At 34.4% G+C, this 17,126-nt stretch overlaps 1 protein-coding gene across 3 annotated transcripts in view; it reads left to right on the plus strand.

Moving 5' to 3' along the window:
* Positions 1-367: 367 nt before the first annotated feature.
* Positions 368-17,126, plus strand: part of Pcdh9 (protocadherin 9) — an 841,483-nt gene continuing 824,724 nt past the window's right edge. For all 3 annotated transcript variants that reach the window (XM_076872549.1, XM_076872550.1, XM_076872551.1), the window contains exon 1: positions 368-3,403. In XM_076872549.1, coding sequence (XP_076728664.1) covers positions 368-3,403 — 3,036 coding nt within the window. The remainder of the gene's footprint in view (positions 3,404-17,126) is intronic.

Genomic DNA, 17,126 nt, shown 5'->3' on the forward strand with positions numbered 1-17,126 from the left:
ATGCAGGTAAAAATAGCTGCTGTCCTTAATCCAAAAGTAGGTAATTTCATTTTCTCTGGGAAAATGCAACAAGCAGGGAATATTCAGTGTTTTTACCCTCAGAGTTAACTTGCCAACAGTGGCAAAGCAAACTGCCATGTTTACTAATGTGCAGTGGAAAATGTGGTGCGATATTTTGTGACTGTGTGTTTTTATTTACTGAAGAATAATATTGTCTGTACGATTGTGTTGACAGTGGCTGTCTCCAAATAAGCGATGAGATGTAATGCATCCTCCAGTCCATGCACACTTCCTCTTGCAATCCGTGCATCCCTCAGTGGAAACCTTTAAACCCTAAAATCCAGGAAAAGAAAATAAATACATTATCATGGACCTGAGGGATTTTTACCTGTTGGCTGCTCTGATTGCCTGTTTAAGGCTGGATTCCGCAATAGCTCAAGAACTTATTTACACTATTAGAGAGGAATTGCCTGAAAATGTGCCCATAGGAAACATACCAAAGGATCTGAACATTTCTCACATCAATGCTGCCACAGGGACGAGTGCCAGCCTTGTCTACAGACTGGTTTCTAAAGCTGGGGATGCCCCTTTGGTGAAAGTATCCAGCAGCACTGGGGAAATTTTCACAACCTCCAATAGAATAGACAGAGAAAAACTCTGTGCTGGAGCTTCTTATGCTGAGGAGAATGAGTGCTTCTTTGAACTTGAGGTGGTGATCCTCCCCAATGACTTTTTCAGGCTGATCAAAATAAAGATAATTGTCAAGGATACCAATGATAATGCCCCCATGTTTCCATCTCCTGTCATCAATATTTCCATTCCAGAAAACACTTTGATCAACAGCCGCTTTCCAATTCCATCAGCAACAGATCCTGACACAGGCTTCAATGGTGTACAGCATTATGAATTGCTAAATGGGCAGAGTGTTTTTGGACTGGATATCGTGGAAACTCCGGAGGGAGAGAAGTGGCCACAATTGATTGTTCAGCAAAACTTGGATAGAGAACAGAAAGATACCTATGTGATGAAAATCAAAGTGGAGGATGGAGGCACTCCACAGAAATCCAGCACAGCCATACTGCAGGTCACAGTAAGTGATGTAAATGACAACAGGCCAGTGTTTAAAGAGGGTCAAGTGGAGGTACATATTCCAGAGAATGCTCCTGTAGGTACCTCTGTAATTCAGCTTCATGCCACTGATGCAGATATAGGCAGCAATGCTGAAATCCGGTACATTTTTGGTGCCCAGGTCGCCCCTGCAACCAAAAGACTCTTTGCTTTAAATAATACTACCGGGCTGATTACAGTTCAGAGGTCTTTAGATAGAGAAGAAACAGCCATTCACAAAGTGACAGTGCTGGCTAGTGATGGCAGCTCCACTCCTGCTCGAGCAACGGTTACCATCAATGTCACTGATGTAAATGATAACCCTCCAAACATAGACCTCAGGTACATTATAAGTCCCATCAATGGCACTGTGTATTTATCTGAGAAAGATCCTGTCAATACAAAGATTGCCCTAATTACAGTTTCTGATAAGGACACAGATGTGAATGGCAAAGTGATCTGTTTTATTGAAAGAGAGGTCCCCTTTCACTTGAAGGCAGTCTATGACAACCAATATTTGTTAGAGACCTCTTCTTTGTTGGACTATGAGGGCACCAAAGAATTCAGCTTTAAAATTGTTGCCTCTGATTCTGGGAAGCCCAGTTTAAATCAGACTGCCCTGGTAAGGGTTAAGCTTGAGGATGAAAATGACAACCCACCAATTTTCAACCAGCCTGTAATTGAGCTGTCAGTTTCTGAAAACAACCGACGTGGGTTATACTTAACAACTATTAGTGCCACAGATGAAGACAGTGGGAAAAATGCAGACATTGTTTATCAGCTTGGACCGAATGCCTCCTTCTTTGATCTGGACCGAAAGACAGGAGTTTTGACAGCCTCCAGGGTCTTTGACAGAGAAGAACAAGAACGATTCATTTTTACAGTAACTGCCAGGGACAATGGGACCCCTCCCCTCCAAAGCCAAGCGGCTGTGATAGTTACTGTTCTGGATGAGAATGACAATAGCCCCAAGTTTACTCATAATCACTTTCAATTTTTTGTGTCTGAGAATCTGCCAAAGTATAGTACTGTGGGGGTAATCACAGTGACAGATGCAGATGCTGGAGAGAATAAAGCTGTGACTCTTTCCATTCTAAATGACAATGATAATTTTGTGCTGGATCCTTATTCTGGAGTCATAAAGTCAAATGTCTCATTTGATAGAGAGCAGCAGAGTTCCTACACTTTTGATGTCAAAGCCACTGATGGAGGACAACCACCTCGTTCCTCTACTGCAAAAGTAACTATCAATGTCATGGATGTGAATGACAACAGTCCAGTTGTCATCTCTCCACCATCTAACACTTCCTTTAAGTTGGTGCCCCTCTCAGCCATCCCTGGCTCCGTGGTAGCAGAAGTTTTTGCAGTGGATATTGATACTGGAATGAATGCAGAACTTAAGTATACAATAGTGAGTGGGAACAACAAAGGCTTATTTCGGATCGATCCGGTAACAGGTAACATCACCCTAGAAGAAAAACCGGCACCTACCGATGTGGGCTTACACCGTTTGGTGGTCAACATTAGTGATCTGGGGTACCCCAAGTCTTTGCACACACTTGTGCTTGTATTTCTTTATGTTAATGACACTGCTGGAAATGCCTCCTATATCTATGACTTGATCCGCAGGACTATGGAGACCCCACTGGACAGGAACATAGGGGATAGCAGCCAGCCCTATCAAAACGAAGACTATCTCACCATCATGATTGCCATTGTCGCAGGGGCCATGGTGGTCATTGTTGTAATTTTTGTCACTGTTCTGGTGCGCTGTCGCCATGCGTCCAGGTTCAAAGCAGCTCAGAGGAGCAAGCAAGGTGCTGAATGGATGTCCCCAAACCAGGAGAATAAACAAAACAAGAAAAAGAAAAGGAAGAAAAGAAAGTCTCCCAAGAGCTCTCTTTTGAACTTTGTTACTATCGAAGAGTCCAAACCTGATGATGCAGTTCATGAACCTATCAATGGGACAATAAGCTTGCCAGCTGAGCTTGAGGAGCAAAGTATAGGAAGATTTGACTGGGGCCCAGCACCTCCAACAACCTTCAAGCCTAACAGCCCTGACCTGGCCAAGCACTACAAATCTGCCTCTCCACAGCCTGCTTTTCATCTCAAACCAGACACTCCAGTTTCCGTGAAAAAGCACCATGTGATTCAGGAGCTCCCTTTGGACAACACCTTTGTCGGGGGTTGTGACACCCTTTCCAAACGCTCTTCCACTAGTTCAGATCACTTCAGTGCCTCAGAGTGCAGTTCCCAAGGAGGCTTCAAGACAAAGGGCCCCTTACACACCAGACAGGTAAACGAGCACTTTTACTGGTCTATAAGTACTGCATACAAGTGCCCAGTCAACCAGTATTAACGTGCCAGTGTGTCTATTGTTTTGGTCTAACTTTAGCTTAGTTACAAAGAGGGAAAAAAAACTTGACCCCTTTTCTATTCCTCTGGGGCTCAGTCAAGAATTTTTAGAACAGCTTTGAAATTTCTGAGTTCTGAGAATTATTTAACCTCCCAGTTTCCTTCAAATGGCAAAAGATGAAAAGAAGAAATTATTCCAAAATGTCCCATGATAATGTTTGCTAAAGAAGAAAACCCATCCTAATATGCCAAATTCTACTCCTGGGGTTTCCAAATTGACAGCTTCAAAATTTTCACAGTTACCTTTTGATCTAAAAAGTCACCTTCAAATCTCAAGTTTTAAATGACATTTGAAGGTCTGATGCCACTTGTGTTGGAGCTGTGGTTGCTAAAGGGGTTAATTTTTTTTAGTCTCTAAACAAGATAGTTAATATTAAATATACATCAGTTGTGAAGCACATGATTGTTGATAGATTGCAACTAAGCCATATAGGAAGTCTCCTCTGTGATTTCAAATTGTTTATTGTAATATAGTAAATTGGGTGTTTGATAGAAAGATTTTCAGTGTCTACAATGGCCAAATAAACTATCAAAAAGGAAAAAAATAAGAAAAAAGGAATGCTATCTCCCTCATATAACTGATTTATAGAGAAAAGAATGAATCCATTGTAAATACTCTCTCATTTTAGTAATGCATAAGTGATCTGTCATAACTCATTTTAAACTGTGAAATATGCCATATGAAGAGGGATTAAGAGGCTGAGAAACTCATATTTCAACCAAATCCAGAATTAGTTTTTCTTAGGTCTAATAATTCCTTGCTAATAAAGATTTAAATGCAGCGCTGTCTAATTTATTTCACTGGTGCTTGTCTGTTGCCACAAAATTTGAATGTCGATAATAGCCTGTAGATGGCACTAGGGTATCATGTCGCGTTTGCTGGCCAGGTGCCAATCCTGCAGTAGTAAGGAAAAAGGGGGAGGGCAAGATCAAGCTGGTAGTACAGCCAAAGAAATACCTTTTATTTAATGATAGTTGCTCTGGAGCAACTAACATTTAAGTTCATTTGCTTGCTCTTTTCGGATTAGCTCTCACCATACCAACTTTCTGGGATTTCCTAATCCAAGTTCTGTCTTTAATGGTATTGGACCACCTCTGGTGATGACCCATCTGTATTGTTAAAAATCAGGAACATATGGATTTCAGAAATTCAAGTAAAACAAAATTAGTTTTCAGAATATTCTTGAGAGTCACTGATGAGACTGTGGAAAAATCAAGGGATTTTCTTTTCTAGGGGGAGGGTGGAGAAGGATGTCTTCCTGAAACTGTTTCCCCTTTTACTATCCCTTTTTGCTTTTTGTCTGAAAAGACTTTAAGGCTTCATAAGATATTTGTAAAAATGTTGACAGCTGATCACACAGATGCCCCTAGATAAGCATACTGTCTATGGTTTACAAAAAATATATACCTTTAAATTATTAAATATCTAGAGCATTTTAGAAGTACACATATTTGGAGCTTAAAAGCACAGGATGAAATGACTTCAAATAAATAAGACATTATTGAAGTCCTAGTAGAGATTATGGGGTTATAAGTTGAAGTTGGAAGTGTGACTTATTTTCATGTTAACTTTATCAGCATTTGAAAAGAGGCTGATGTTTTAAAATTTGGAAATTGTCCTGGCTTAGTAAATATTTTTAAAGATTAATAAATAGTTTATGATGATAGTGAAATTAATTGATAGCACCAAATGGGCTTAATTAAAAAGTTGCTATTTTAAAGAAAAAAAGAAAATTATTTATTAGTTTTTATTATGAAGTTTGTTCACAATATATTTATGGTATTTTATGATTTGCATAATATCTTGAACAAGCTACTGGGATCTGAAACTTTCCATATAAAATCTGAAATTTGCTTTCCAAAGAAATGTACTAATAAGCTTTCTACAATATTTTTCTTTTCATAAATCTGATGGGTATTAGCATTGAAGGGTAAGCCAACTTTTTCTGACTTCTTTACAATAGTTGAACTTATATATAGTGTAAAGACATAAAAGTTAAGTGCATTTCAGCAAAGCATAGAAAAGACCTTTTGTTGAGGCTTCATCAGTCCCAAAGATATTTGTTTGTATGATGTAATCTTTCAAATAGGATGGTGAGTAATTCTCTAACTGGAACCAAAGTGCACTTTAGACATTGTTTCTGACCATGCGTCACTTTGCAGTTCTCCTATAGGCATTTCAATGTTCAAATGTAGCTATAATTCACTACTTTGATAAAGAGCTACTAAAATTGCTTTGCTTACACATTTTAGAAGTTTTTATGTTGAGAAAAGTAGTGATTTGGAGAAAAGGAATATTGGGAGTAAGGAGAGAGGTAATAGGGATATACAGAGCAATATGCACAATTTTATGGAAAAGAGGCATATTTTCTATGAATAGGGGACATAAAGTATATACTATCCTTTGAAAATTTGTTGTTGCTGAACTACATGATAGCTGTCTGAAGATGTTATAGTTAAGGTAAAAAAGTCAAAATACTTTTTTAGTTCCTTCACTTCAACTAGTGACATTTGTACAAAATGAGCTCCTGAATCTATACAATTTTGAAAAATGTAAATTAACCACTACAAATGGGGATTTTTAAGCTGATATATAATCTGTGAAGATTTTTAGTTGGGTGGGCCCAATTGCCATTGATATGACACTTTTCACTAATGGTGCTAATTGATAGTGGGTAAAATGCAAGATTCTTCAGCTAAGGGTGACCAAAGATAAATAACACTAATTTTTATTGTCTATTCAGTGAAAATATAATGTCTAACTCTTCTACATCATGGGGTTATTTGTGGGGCAGTGATTCCTATTTTGTTTGACTTTTTCCCTCTTGCTGTCCTCCCTTGTGTTGACCTGCAAAGAACATACAATTGTAAATAAGTATTTCTCATTCACTCTATCTTGCTAAGCTTTTATTTTTCTTGAATATAACAAACCCATTACTATATTTCCCATGAATTTTGAGAGTGACCTTAACATTCACAGATTGAGAGTTTGCATTTTAAAGCAAAAGATCATGTCCTGATGTTTATTTATATAACAAAGCAAAGTTCATTGCTCTCAGCTTAAGAGGATGACAACATAATAAATTTCAATAGGGTTTTAAATGATAAAGTTAATTTGTATATTTGTCTACAAGGAGAAAAATATTGTTGATGAATATGATTTAAAAATTGATGAATATGATTTAAAAACATGATATCAGTCCTCAAATTGTAGAATATCCCACAGTCACCTAGAGTACTTCTTAAAACACAAACTTTTATGCCCTATCTAGAGAGGGTATGATTGAGTACCACAGGGTCAGATCTGGAAATTTACATCACTGACAATTTTCATGGTAATATTGATGCTGCTAGTCCAGGGACCACACTTTGAGAACCTGCCTTAGCATATTAGAACAAGAAATATCAGCCAATTCCTTTTTCGTATAATCATATCCTGTTTTTGCACAGTTCAAATCTCAGCCCATTATTGACAGCCGTTTTATTGTAGCTGGAGGCCTTACAGTAAGCTGTTTATATTGCTGTTTCCCAAACCGTTGACAGCATTTGGGGAATTAATTTTCTTGGCCCCAGTGTGCTTTTTTTCCAAGGGGTAGGGCTGGAAATAAATGAAAATGTTAACATAAAAAAAAGTGATCTATTTACATTTGACAAGTTTTTCAAATAATAATCTGTGAGAGTTTCACTAGAGTTTGGTTCTGGATAAACAGTCATATTTAATTTTCTAAATGAAATGCTCTTTTTAGAGCTCAAGCATCCTGACTTTAACTTTATGTAATGTAGACTATTTGCTCATATATACATTTGTATATAAATTGAAGAATTTGTACCTTGAAAATGTGCATGCATGCTGTACTCAAGTGTGTTTGTGTGCTTTTACCGTTGTAAAGGGAATTGCTTCAATTCCAAGCCATTTAGAGGTAGTATATTACATTTATGATTACTTTTCATTTTTGAGTAATCCACTACAATCACTATTGAAATGTTATTATCTCATGTAAAATGCACAAGGCAGTCACAAAATTGATATTTAGAACACTCAGAAAGAAAGATGCAATTGAAAATCAAGAGAGCAAATGTTACTTTGAGGCTAGTGAAAACTTCAAGACATTTTCAACTTCTACATTTTAGAGTATATACATAGTGATGGTTGAGCACCGATGACATGTCATGAAAAACTGCCCCCTAAAATGTGAATTACTTTAGCAGGGTTGTTAGTTATGATTTTTATTTCTACTTCTCTTTTGCTAAATGCCCTATGGTTATAAAGTCAGTTTTCAAACTTAGGAGGTAGAAAACATGAAGAACCATTAGATACTGATGAAGGTTTTTGAAAGGAGGATGGGTTATTCATTCAAACTGGCTATCTTTCTCTTGGATTTGTGAGAAAAATATTTTATGATTATATTTTCATCTTGATAATCCTAAACTATAAAATTTAAGACTCATTTTGGCATTAATTCCTAACAACCTTACATATAATAGAAATAAAAAGTTGCCACTGTATTAAATATCAACATACCTGCTGATTCCTAAATATTTATTAACATGGAGAAAATAATTTCTGTAGTTAAAATATTCTATTCACTTATTTTCAAATTTTCTTTCTATTCTAGATTTAGATACAGTATACTTTAATGAGTCCCTTAGTTTCAAATGAGTCATTCTCATGGCATGACAGAACAGTCTTTGGCATCATTAAAATTATCTTACAGTGCTGGGGAGTAGTTCAATGGTACAGCACTTGCCCAGGTATGAACAAGGCTCTGAGTTTATAAATTTTGTACTTATAACAATATATCTATTCTTATGTTATATGCATATTATTGTGATTTAAATAGTGGCAAGCTATAATTTACCTTCTCATGATAGCATAAATTAAAATAAGCAAATTAGAAAAATAGAGAATTTAGATTTAATTCAAAACCTAAATCTAGAATCAGATTTCTTTATATCACTTGTGACTTATATTGAATGTTAAGGTTTAATTTTCATGTTGACATACACATAATAGCTGGAAATTACATCCAAAATATTAGATAAGGCTTCTTACTGCATTATTTTTCACATTACATTATTTTACACTACAATATGAAGGAAGAAAATGACACTTGTAAATCATATTTTCTTGTATGCTGTTTCCACAATTATTTTCATTATTTAAATTCTTCAATTTCTAAATATTTTTGGTTGAGGGAATTCAGAAGTTAACCGAATGCCAAAACTGAACTACAGTGACTGTGTTGGTCCAGCTGCACCTGTCTGAGTGTTCACCGGCTTTGGGGGCCAAGTCAAATGTCTGTCTTGCTCTGTTTCAATACTTCTCAGTTTGACTTGCTGGTTTGTGTATACTTGAAAACAAAACAAAACTGAGAATCTAGTGGATTGTTTACTACTTCTACTTGAAATCCTTAGGGTAAGCTTTCTCTAAATTTAGTCTGGTGTTTGAAGAGGATCCTTTATTAAAACTACAAATTAGCCTTTGCTAATGTTAGTAAATCAGTTAATGTATATCTAGCTTAATTGGAAAATAATTAAGAATTATATAATGTGGAATTAAAATACTTTTGCTTTTGTGACACCCATTTTCACATTTAATATTCTTTCCAGAACTTGCACATACAAGGACCCTAAAATTTTTATCAGGCTCATTTAAATATGATTGCAATCATAGGTTAGACATTAGTGAGAATTTGCAAATGAAAACCAGGATGAGGCTTGCTCTAAAGTTTCACAGAGGCTTAGGAATCAGACTTTATAAGTAGTAATACTAATATCTTATGGGATTTTTAATAGACAACATCTCCAAATTTGTATCATACTAGAGAAGTAAATGCAAATGTAATATAGAAATCTAGACATAAAGAGATATACTCTGCTGTTTGAGCTTTTATCAGTTGTTATTTCAGAAAACTGTAAAATCTGTCAAACATTTCAATTGGAAAGGAATACATGCTTTTTGCCTTTGTTTGATACAAACCTATTGGGCTGTCAGTCATCAGAAGCATAAAACTTGCAAGATATATTATCATGTTTGGCATTTTGCTTTTGACTTATATTCTTTTTTCTCTAAGCCAACATTCATTAAAATTTGAAATTCCTACCCAACTTAACTGTCCTTTTTTAATAGTAAAGACTAATGACAGGAATAAACTGGAAAAGCAGCTATCTTTAATCTCTCTCATTCATATTTTTGTCCTATGGACAGTTATAGCTCTCATGGATGAGAATAATGGCAAAAATCTATAGAATTTTCTGAACCATAACATATGATTTTAAGAAATTCAGAACTCAGAGTCATTCAGTCATTCATTCAGGATTTATTTTTATATATGTATCCCATTATTTAATGGCTTGTGAAAATATTTTCCATCGATCCTTACCAATTTGATTGATTAAAATGCCATAAGCACATATTACATTTATAAAATGATGGATTTGAGACCACCTTTTATTAAGGGTGGTGAAGATGTAAGCATGGGCAAGATCTCTGAGACATGTTTGATTTAATTTTTTTTCTAGTCATTTTACTCTATACTGGTATTTGGGGGTGAAAAGAAATGAAATTTACTTTTCTTGACAGGTCTCCTCTACATACAGCTTCACCACATTAATTCATAAAGGTTTTTAATTATGTGAGCTGTTGGAAAGAATGAAAATTTTGATCAATTTTATCTTATTTTTTATAATATCTTGTGTTTAATACTCTTTTACAATTTATCTATCTGACCATCTCTACATTTTATTATTACACTGCTTCGCTAATAATTCAGTCTCCAGGCCTTTTTCAGTCTGTTAGCAGTTGATTAGGAAACCCTCTAATCCCTTTCAGGATATTGAGGAGCTAATGGTTTGCAGAGTATTTGGATCTTTAAGCTTCCATTGTAACTGGTATGAAGAATTGTCATTGAGCTGATATTTGCATATATCTCTCCCAGTGCTAGTTAACTTTGCCTCCTTTTCTGCCTTCCTAATCTTCAGCTTTCATCCTGAGAATATTTATTTTAGTCGGAAATAAGCATGCCAGTGATAGAAATTTGGGATTCACCTCCAAATGAATGCCATCACAGACAGGGAAACTCTGGCACATTTTGCATAGATCTGTATGAACACAGTGAACCCTTCATAAGCTCTTAGATTGCAGGAAATCAGTGCTGAAAATTAAGTGGGGTTTTAAAGATTTGCAAAGTAGAGAGCTTTGTATAATGCTGGTATTGCAGGTGCCTATTAAATATGAAATAAAGGCTTTGTAATATAACTAGCTAACACATTTTCTTCCACATTAGAGTGATTTATAGCCTAGGGAATTAGTCTTGCCTATTTTCTTCAAATGCAGAAACATTGGATGCATCTGAAAGAATAAAAATCTCAAATATTTACAATAGAATGGACAAATTTGGTCCTTGATGATTCTAATTATTAAATATAAATGATGCATTCAGGCCAGTTTGTGCTTACTTGTGGTGCCTCCGATGCCCCTGATGTGGATTTCACCTCTCCTGAGAAGAAACTCTCAACTGTGCATGCAGACTCTCTCAACATAAATCAGATTAAAACCCTAGGTATCTATGAGACTGTATAACATTACTGTAATGAAGAGGGCTGGGTCCTGAGTGCTTTCTCCTCAGAGGAATTCTTGTTGAATCATTTCTCAAACTATTCTTTAATTCCACTTTGCTTTATTTATAAATACTGTGTATTTGTGGCTCAGCATTTCACTCCAGATGTATATATATTTCATTATATTTACCTTCATGACAGTAAATGCCTTGCAGTTCTTTAATGCTTAATGTCTTTGACTAGCCTGTTAGATATAAATTGGTGGAAATAGCTATGCATATTTTTAAATGATTTAACAAATACTGTATTTTTTGCCTACCACAAGAAGTATATAATCCATGTACAGCTCACAGTAGACATAGTGGCTGGCTGAGACTCATCATAGATGATTCATTTTGAAAACAAAACAGGTTGTGTGTGTGTGTGTGTGTGCGCGCGCGCGCGCAAGATAGAAGCAATCACAACTCAACAAATTAGGATTTGGGTTGTTTTGTTTTTACTCATTAAACAAACATCAGTACAAAGAATGGAAACACAAAAGGATTTATGAAATGAAGCTGTATCTTTTAAAGGAAAAAAAATGTCTTCTGCTGACAGTAGTTCTATAGTAGATCTTTTCTGAGAAAAAAATACTGGTGCTTTTTTGGATTCGAAGGATGCAACCAATCTATGCCTCTGTGTGATAGCAGCTGCATGCTGAGGACTTTCAAATACACAGCCACATAGGATTCTGCAGGAAACTTTTTGTAGAAGGTGCAAGTGACAAATGGAGACAAAATAGAGTGAGTTTTGAGTTGTGAGTTGATGCCCTCCTGTGTCATATATTCATGTCATTGAACCGATTTTCACATTGGAAGTCTGGAATCACAATAGCCTTTCCTCTGTGTGTCAGCTGTGAACACACCTGGACTGGCAACTTTTCTTTGCTCCATTTCTTGTTTATTCACTAGGTGGACTGTATTCACTTGTTATTTAATATTCATCAAGGTTTTTAGTTTCTCCATATATTTTTAAATGATGTAAATTATTTTTGCAGATCTATCATCTATCCATATCTATTATGTATGTTTTGCTTTAAGATATCCACAAATGGTGAAACAAAATCTACAATATGTTCTTTCTTGCTGAAAATAGGAAATTCTTTTTTTTTCCTGACTTATGGCTTCAGATAATATGTTTTTACTTTGCTAGATTTAAAATTGAGTTTTTCTTAATAATGCCTTTTTCAAGTTAAGGAATAGAACTAGATTGTAGCTTTATAGGTTAATAATATTTCAGTACATTCACACCCCCATTCAAATACAAGCATAAAAGATTGAGATTTGCAGAGTTTATATGCAGAATTTAAAGAAAATTGGTTTGTTTTTGTCCTTGAAATAAGAATAAAAATTGCTTTACACTATAATAAAAACAGACACACAATCTTTAGGGCATTTTAGTGTGACATGAACTCATTTTCCTTCCTGGTCTTGACAGCAAGATCTTCTGCCAAACAGTGGCATAAAAATATGTTGAATTCATTGATTAATTTTTAAACATAGTAATAATTAAGAAAAGGCATTTTGACACCTAAAGTCTCTATTTTAGACAATTAAATTTCGCTTTAGCTAAGGGTTATTGACTTCTGGATGATACTGAGAGCAACACTCCTCAGGGTTTAAACTATTCCTGTAGGACCATCTGTTATTGGCAGAGCTGTGCATCCTCTCCAGCTGATGCAGGGTCAACCCAAGCAAATAGTCAGGATTATTCAAAACACAGTCATGGATCCTGATGCTCTTAAATCTCCAGTGGAAGTCAGACAAACCAAATATTGGTATATTATTACTTATATCATAATAATTAAGGAGAATATAAGAAAGTCTCTCAAAATAAGAGACCATGTCTTAATCACTTATTTCTAACATGAACCTGCAATAGTGCTGAGAATTGTGAACTTAGAGACATTTGGTAATTGTTGACCTAACCTGGGAGACCTGCTGATGTTGGAATTACACTTCGCGTATGTACAATATTTTCAGCTAAATTATTCTAACACCATATAAAGAAGAGATTGCCATTTTTATTCACCCTACAATTCTCTATCACTTCCAGACATCTGTGGTTTCCATTTTTTTCCCTCACCTCTTACACATCATTATGTCTGCCAATCATACAATGTTTTCATTTATATATTTTAGAATATAATCAGAAGTGGAATGGTGAGTTAAATAAAAGTGGTTCAGCCTCCTTCTCTTTCAAGCCTCCTCATCCAAAAAATTTATTTAAACCTATGAAGACTTTAATTACTGTCTACTTCTAAATAATTATGATAAATAGTTTTGCTTAGATACCTGTTTGATAGAAATACATGTTATCGGAAGAAATAAGTAGTATTACAGTGACATCCCCTTAATAGAATTTTTCAGCTATTCACATAGTACACTAGAATCCAGTATAAATTCTATAAAAAGAAGCAAAATAATGATGGAATAATGATTAATGCAGTGTCTAGCTACTATGTTAATTTTAGAAAGATAAATTTGGTGTCTAATAGACCTATAGAATAATTTCATATTCTCAAGACTCAAATGTGCCTTTGAGATTTTTTAGCCTATTTAATTTTTTTTCTACCTGAAGAAACAGACTATGAGAAATAGTTTGCTTTATGGAGTAAGAAAAATGATGTGGTGAACTACTACATAGAAACTGTGTAGTATTGGTTACATCATTTAAATGCACCAAGCCTTGATTTCCTTGTCTATATAATGAATGTAGTCATGCCTGATCCAAAAAGTTGTCCTGAGATTAAGTGATTGAGTTTATTAGTTTTTCCATCCTTTTCTTAAGGGGACTCCCTTCACCACTGAGAGGAGTGCCCATGTTCACTTACTTAATACATGCCCTCTTAGTTTTGTTTTTTATGGTTTTCTTGGATCTGAGTTTCATTATCTTTTTTATAGGTAAGTCATCAATGTTGACCTGTTTTTCATTTAAACCACTATCTGATCTTTGGTTATTTAAGAGTTCTGAAACAGCATCAGAACAAAGCATATGAGATGTTTCATTTTGGTCTCAGTTCCTAATGTTTTACATTGGCATTATTGCTTCATCTGAAGTATTTTACCTATTTCATTTGCATGTTGTGTTTTAAAATTATTCTCTTCCTTTTAGTATTTGTTATTAATTTAGCTCTTTGTCAGTTACCCATAGGAGCTCCACCCGTCTGGGGATTTTCACCTTATACATCACTCCCATTACAAAACAACATATAAGAGAGTGAATCTGTTTCACAGTCAGTACTTAACACAGCTGGAGTCATTTGAAACCTGCTGGTTCTTGCTTCCAATTATTCCATAGACTAGAAAGCATCCCTGTTGAAGTAATGGCATCCATGGTGTAATCAAACTAGTCAAAATGCCCTGGAGTGTATGAATCATATTTCTGGGATTTGCTAAATTGATGCCAGAGGCATAATAACCAAGAGTTTTTACTATGTTTTTCTTATTTTACAATGATATACATTTAGTTATAAGCAAGTTTTTGTTGTCTGAATAAATAAGTTTATAATGCTTGAGTATATATGGGTGACATAATAATATCAATGACACCCAACAAATTAAAAGGTAATGCAGTATGTTTGTCTCTGAAAAGTACATTTTTTTTTTTTTTAATATCCTGGGCCAAAATCCTCTTATTTTTTTTCTTAAAAAACTAACCCTAAAGGGGCAGGGGTAGTAGAAGTCATCAAGATAAATTTCCTAATTTGAATTTGAAGCAAATATAATAGAGATTTGTAACTAATTCAATTAACATTATCAACTAAGAACTAGAGGAAGTCACATTTCAGGTGGCTTCATTGTGATTTAGAAAGCAGATATTAAAATTTTAACTTCTTATTGGACTTTTCCTACCCTCTTAGTGCATCTGAATTGATTTTACATTGGGGTTTTGTTTGAATTCTAGTTTTGTGAAGGATAATGCCTCAGTTATAAGGAGGGACTTAAAAAAACAAATAGACAGCAATACTCATTATTTGTGCTTGGAAAAGTTTAATCAACAGATAAAACATGGCAAATTGGTACCACTTTCTTTAGGCTTCTTGTTTTACACTAATATGTGATTTCCCATTTTATAGTGTTAGGATACTAAGATGTGGTTTCCCATTTTATAATGTCAGAGCTTGTACAAAGTGTGGAATATTCTCTTGGTGGCCAGAACTCATGGAGTTATTTAAGGTCTATAGCATGATGAATAGAGTAGATGTTCAATTAATTCTACCTAATTCTACCATGTGGGCAAACATGGAGGTAATCATGCAAAATTATGCTCTTCAAAATACTGTAATAGTAAAAATTGGGCTTTATCAATTTGTTTTGAAATATATAGCATTCTCCAGATATCAAGTGCTATATATGTATATACATGCTTTATATAGTGAAATGTACCTTAAGATGATCCTACTTGTGTTGTCCATATTGGTATCTTTTATTAGCTTTTACAAAGGAGAGTTCCAGGCCATGTTATGTAAATTACAGTTCAGATAATGACTAAGCACTCTATGAATAAAATGATATTTCCTGCAGTGTACCTTGCCCATCTTCCTCTATATTAACAAGGTTCAGTTGGTTTTCTCATTTAGCAATGTGAAGATTTTTTTTTTTTTTTTGACTGCCGAACACTTACTTGGATATATATCTGACAACTAGACAATATCAAAACTTACCACTAGATACTAGAAAACGTATTTTCCTTTCTATTAAAATTATTACAGAATTATGTCCTATAGTTTAAAATTTGTATTTTTTAAAATTATATGACATATAACTATGACATTTTCTGCTGCCAAAAAGGCCTGTCATATGATCAATCCACTGATATATACATAAATTTGTTCTTTTTATTTTTTATTCATTCTCTTACTCAACACAAAACTAACAAGTGACTGCTGTTATCCAAGAATAGTGTAAGACAACAGGAAGTTTTAGAAAATTAATTACATTGTCTTTGCTTTTCCAGTGAATTTTAAGCACACTAGCTTTTTTTTCTTAGAATTTCCCTATTAAAAATGAGTGTTCTCTCCGTTTTGAATTGATGTCATCATTTCCCTGAAATATATTTTTTTAAAGTCGCTCTCTCTCTCTTTTTTTGACTGCTCTTGGTGACTTGATCTTTCAATGAGATAATAAAATTTTAAGATCTATTACTCTAATTATAAGAATGCCAGGCTTAAATTTATTCTCTAGTTAATTTGGAGAGAAATGTACTTTTTCATCCTTAAAAATCATAGTCCTCCTATAAGCAGAGGTGTTAATAAAATATAGTTGCAAGTAAAACTTCATTTCCTTAACTACCCGAGATTATCCTGTTTAGTGTACTAAAAATTACATGGAAAACATGGCATATATTGATAATGTTGAGTAATAACCTGAGTCAAAATATACAGGGATTCCAGAAATAAAGTTCCAAAATTGAAAAGGGTTCACTTTTGAATGGGATACGTGAGTCATTATATTCTGAGAAAGAACATTTCAACCTTCACCCTTTGAAAAGGTGTAAGTCAAACATAGAAATGGAACATAGATGTTAAACTCTGACTGGAATAAATGTTTGGTTTAATTGGCTTTTGCATCCAGATGGTCACGATTTTGGCAAGTCCATTTTCTTATGAATATTTATCACAGTATTTTAGGGAATCAATACAATGACATAAACATTGAAAATAGAGACCTTTATACACACACACACACACACACACACACACACACACTTTTTTTTTTAATTGAGATACTTGTACTTGGAAAATTAGCTTTCATTTTATAGTAGAAGAAAGTGTCACAACAGAGATCTACATTTCAGGCAAGATAAGCTGTTATTTTAACTCATTCATTTCTAAAATACTAATTTACATATGGATGAATATTTATAAAAGCAGATTATTCCAAAATTTCAGTATCATTTTTGACAAAAGTGTTTGTTTTTTGAAAAATGATACATGTAATGCTTCACCTGCACATTCTTTTGCAAGCATATTTTAAAAGAAAAACCTTTACTGCCAGAAATTG

This window comes from Callospermophilus lateralis, chromosome 12 (genome assembly GCF_048772815.1).
Source record: "Callospermophilus lateralis isolate mCalLat2 chromosome 12, mCalLat2.hap1, whole genome shotgun sequence".
Lineage (NCBI taxonomy): Eukaryota > Metazoa > Chordata > Mammalia > Rodentia > Sciuridae > Callospermophilus > Callospermophilus lateralis.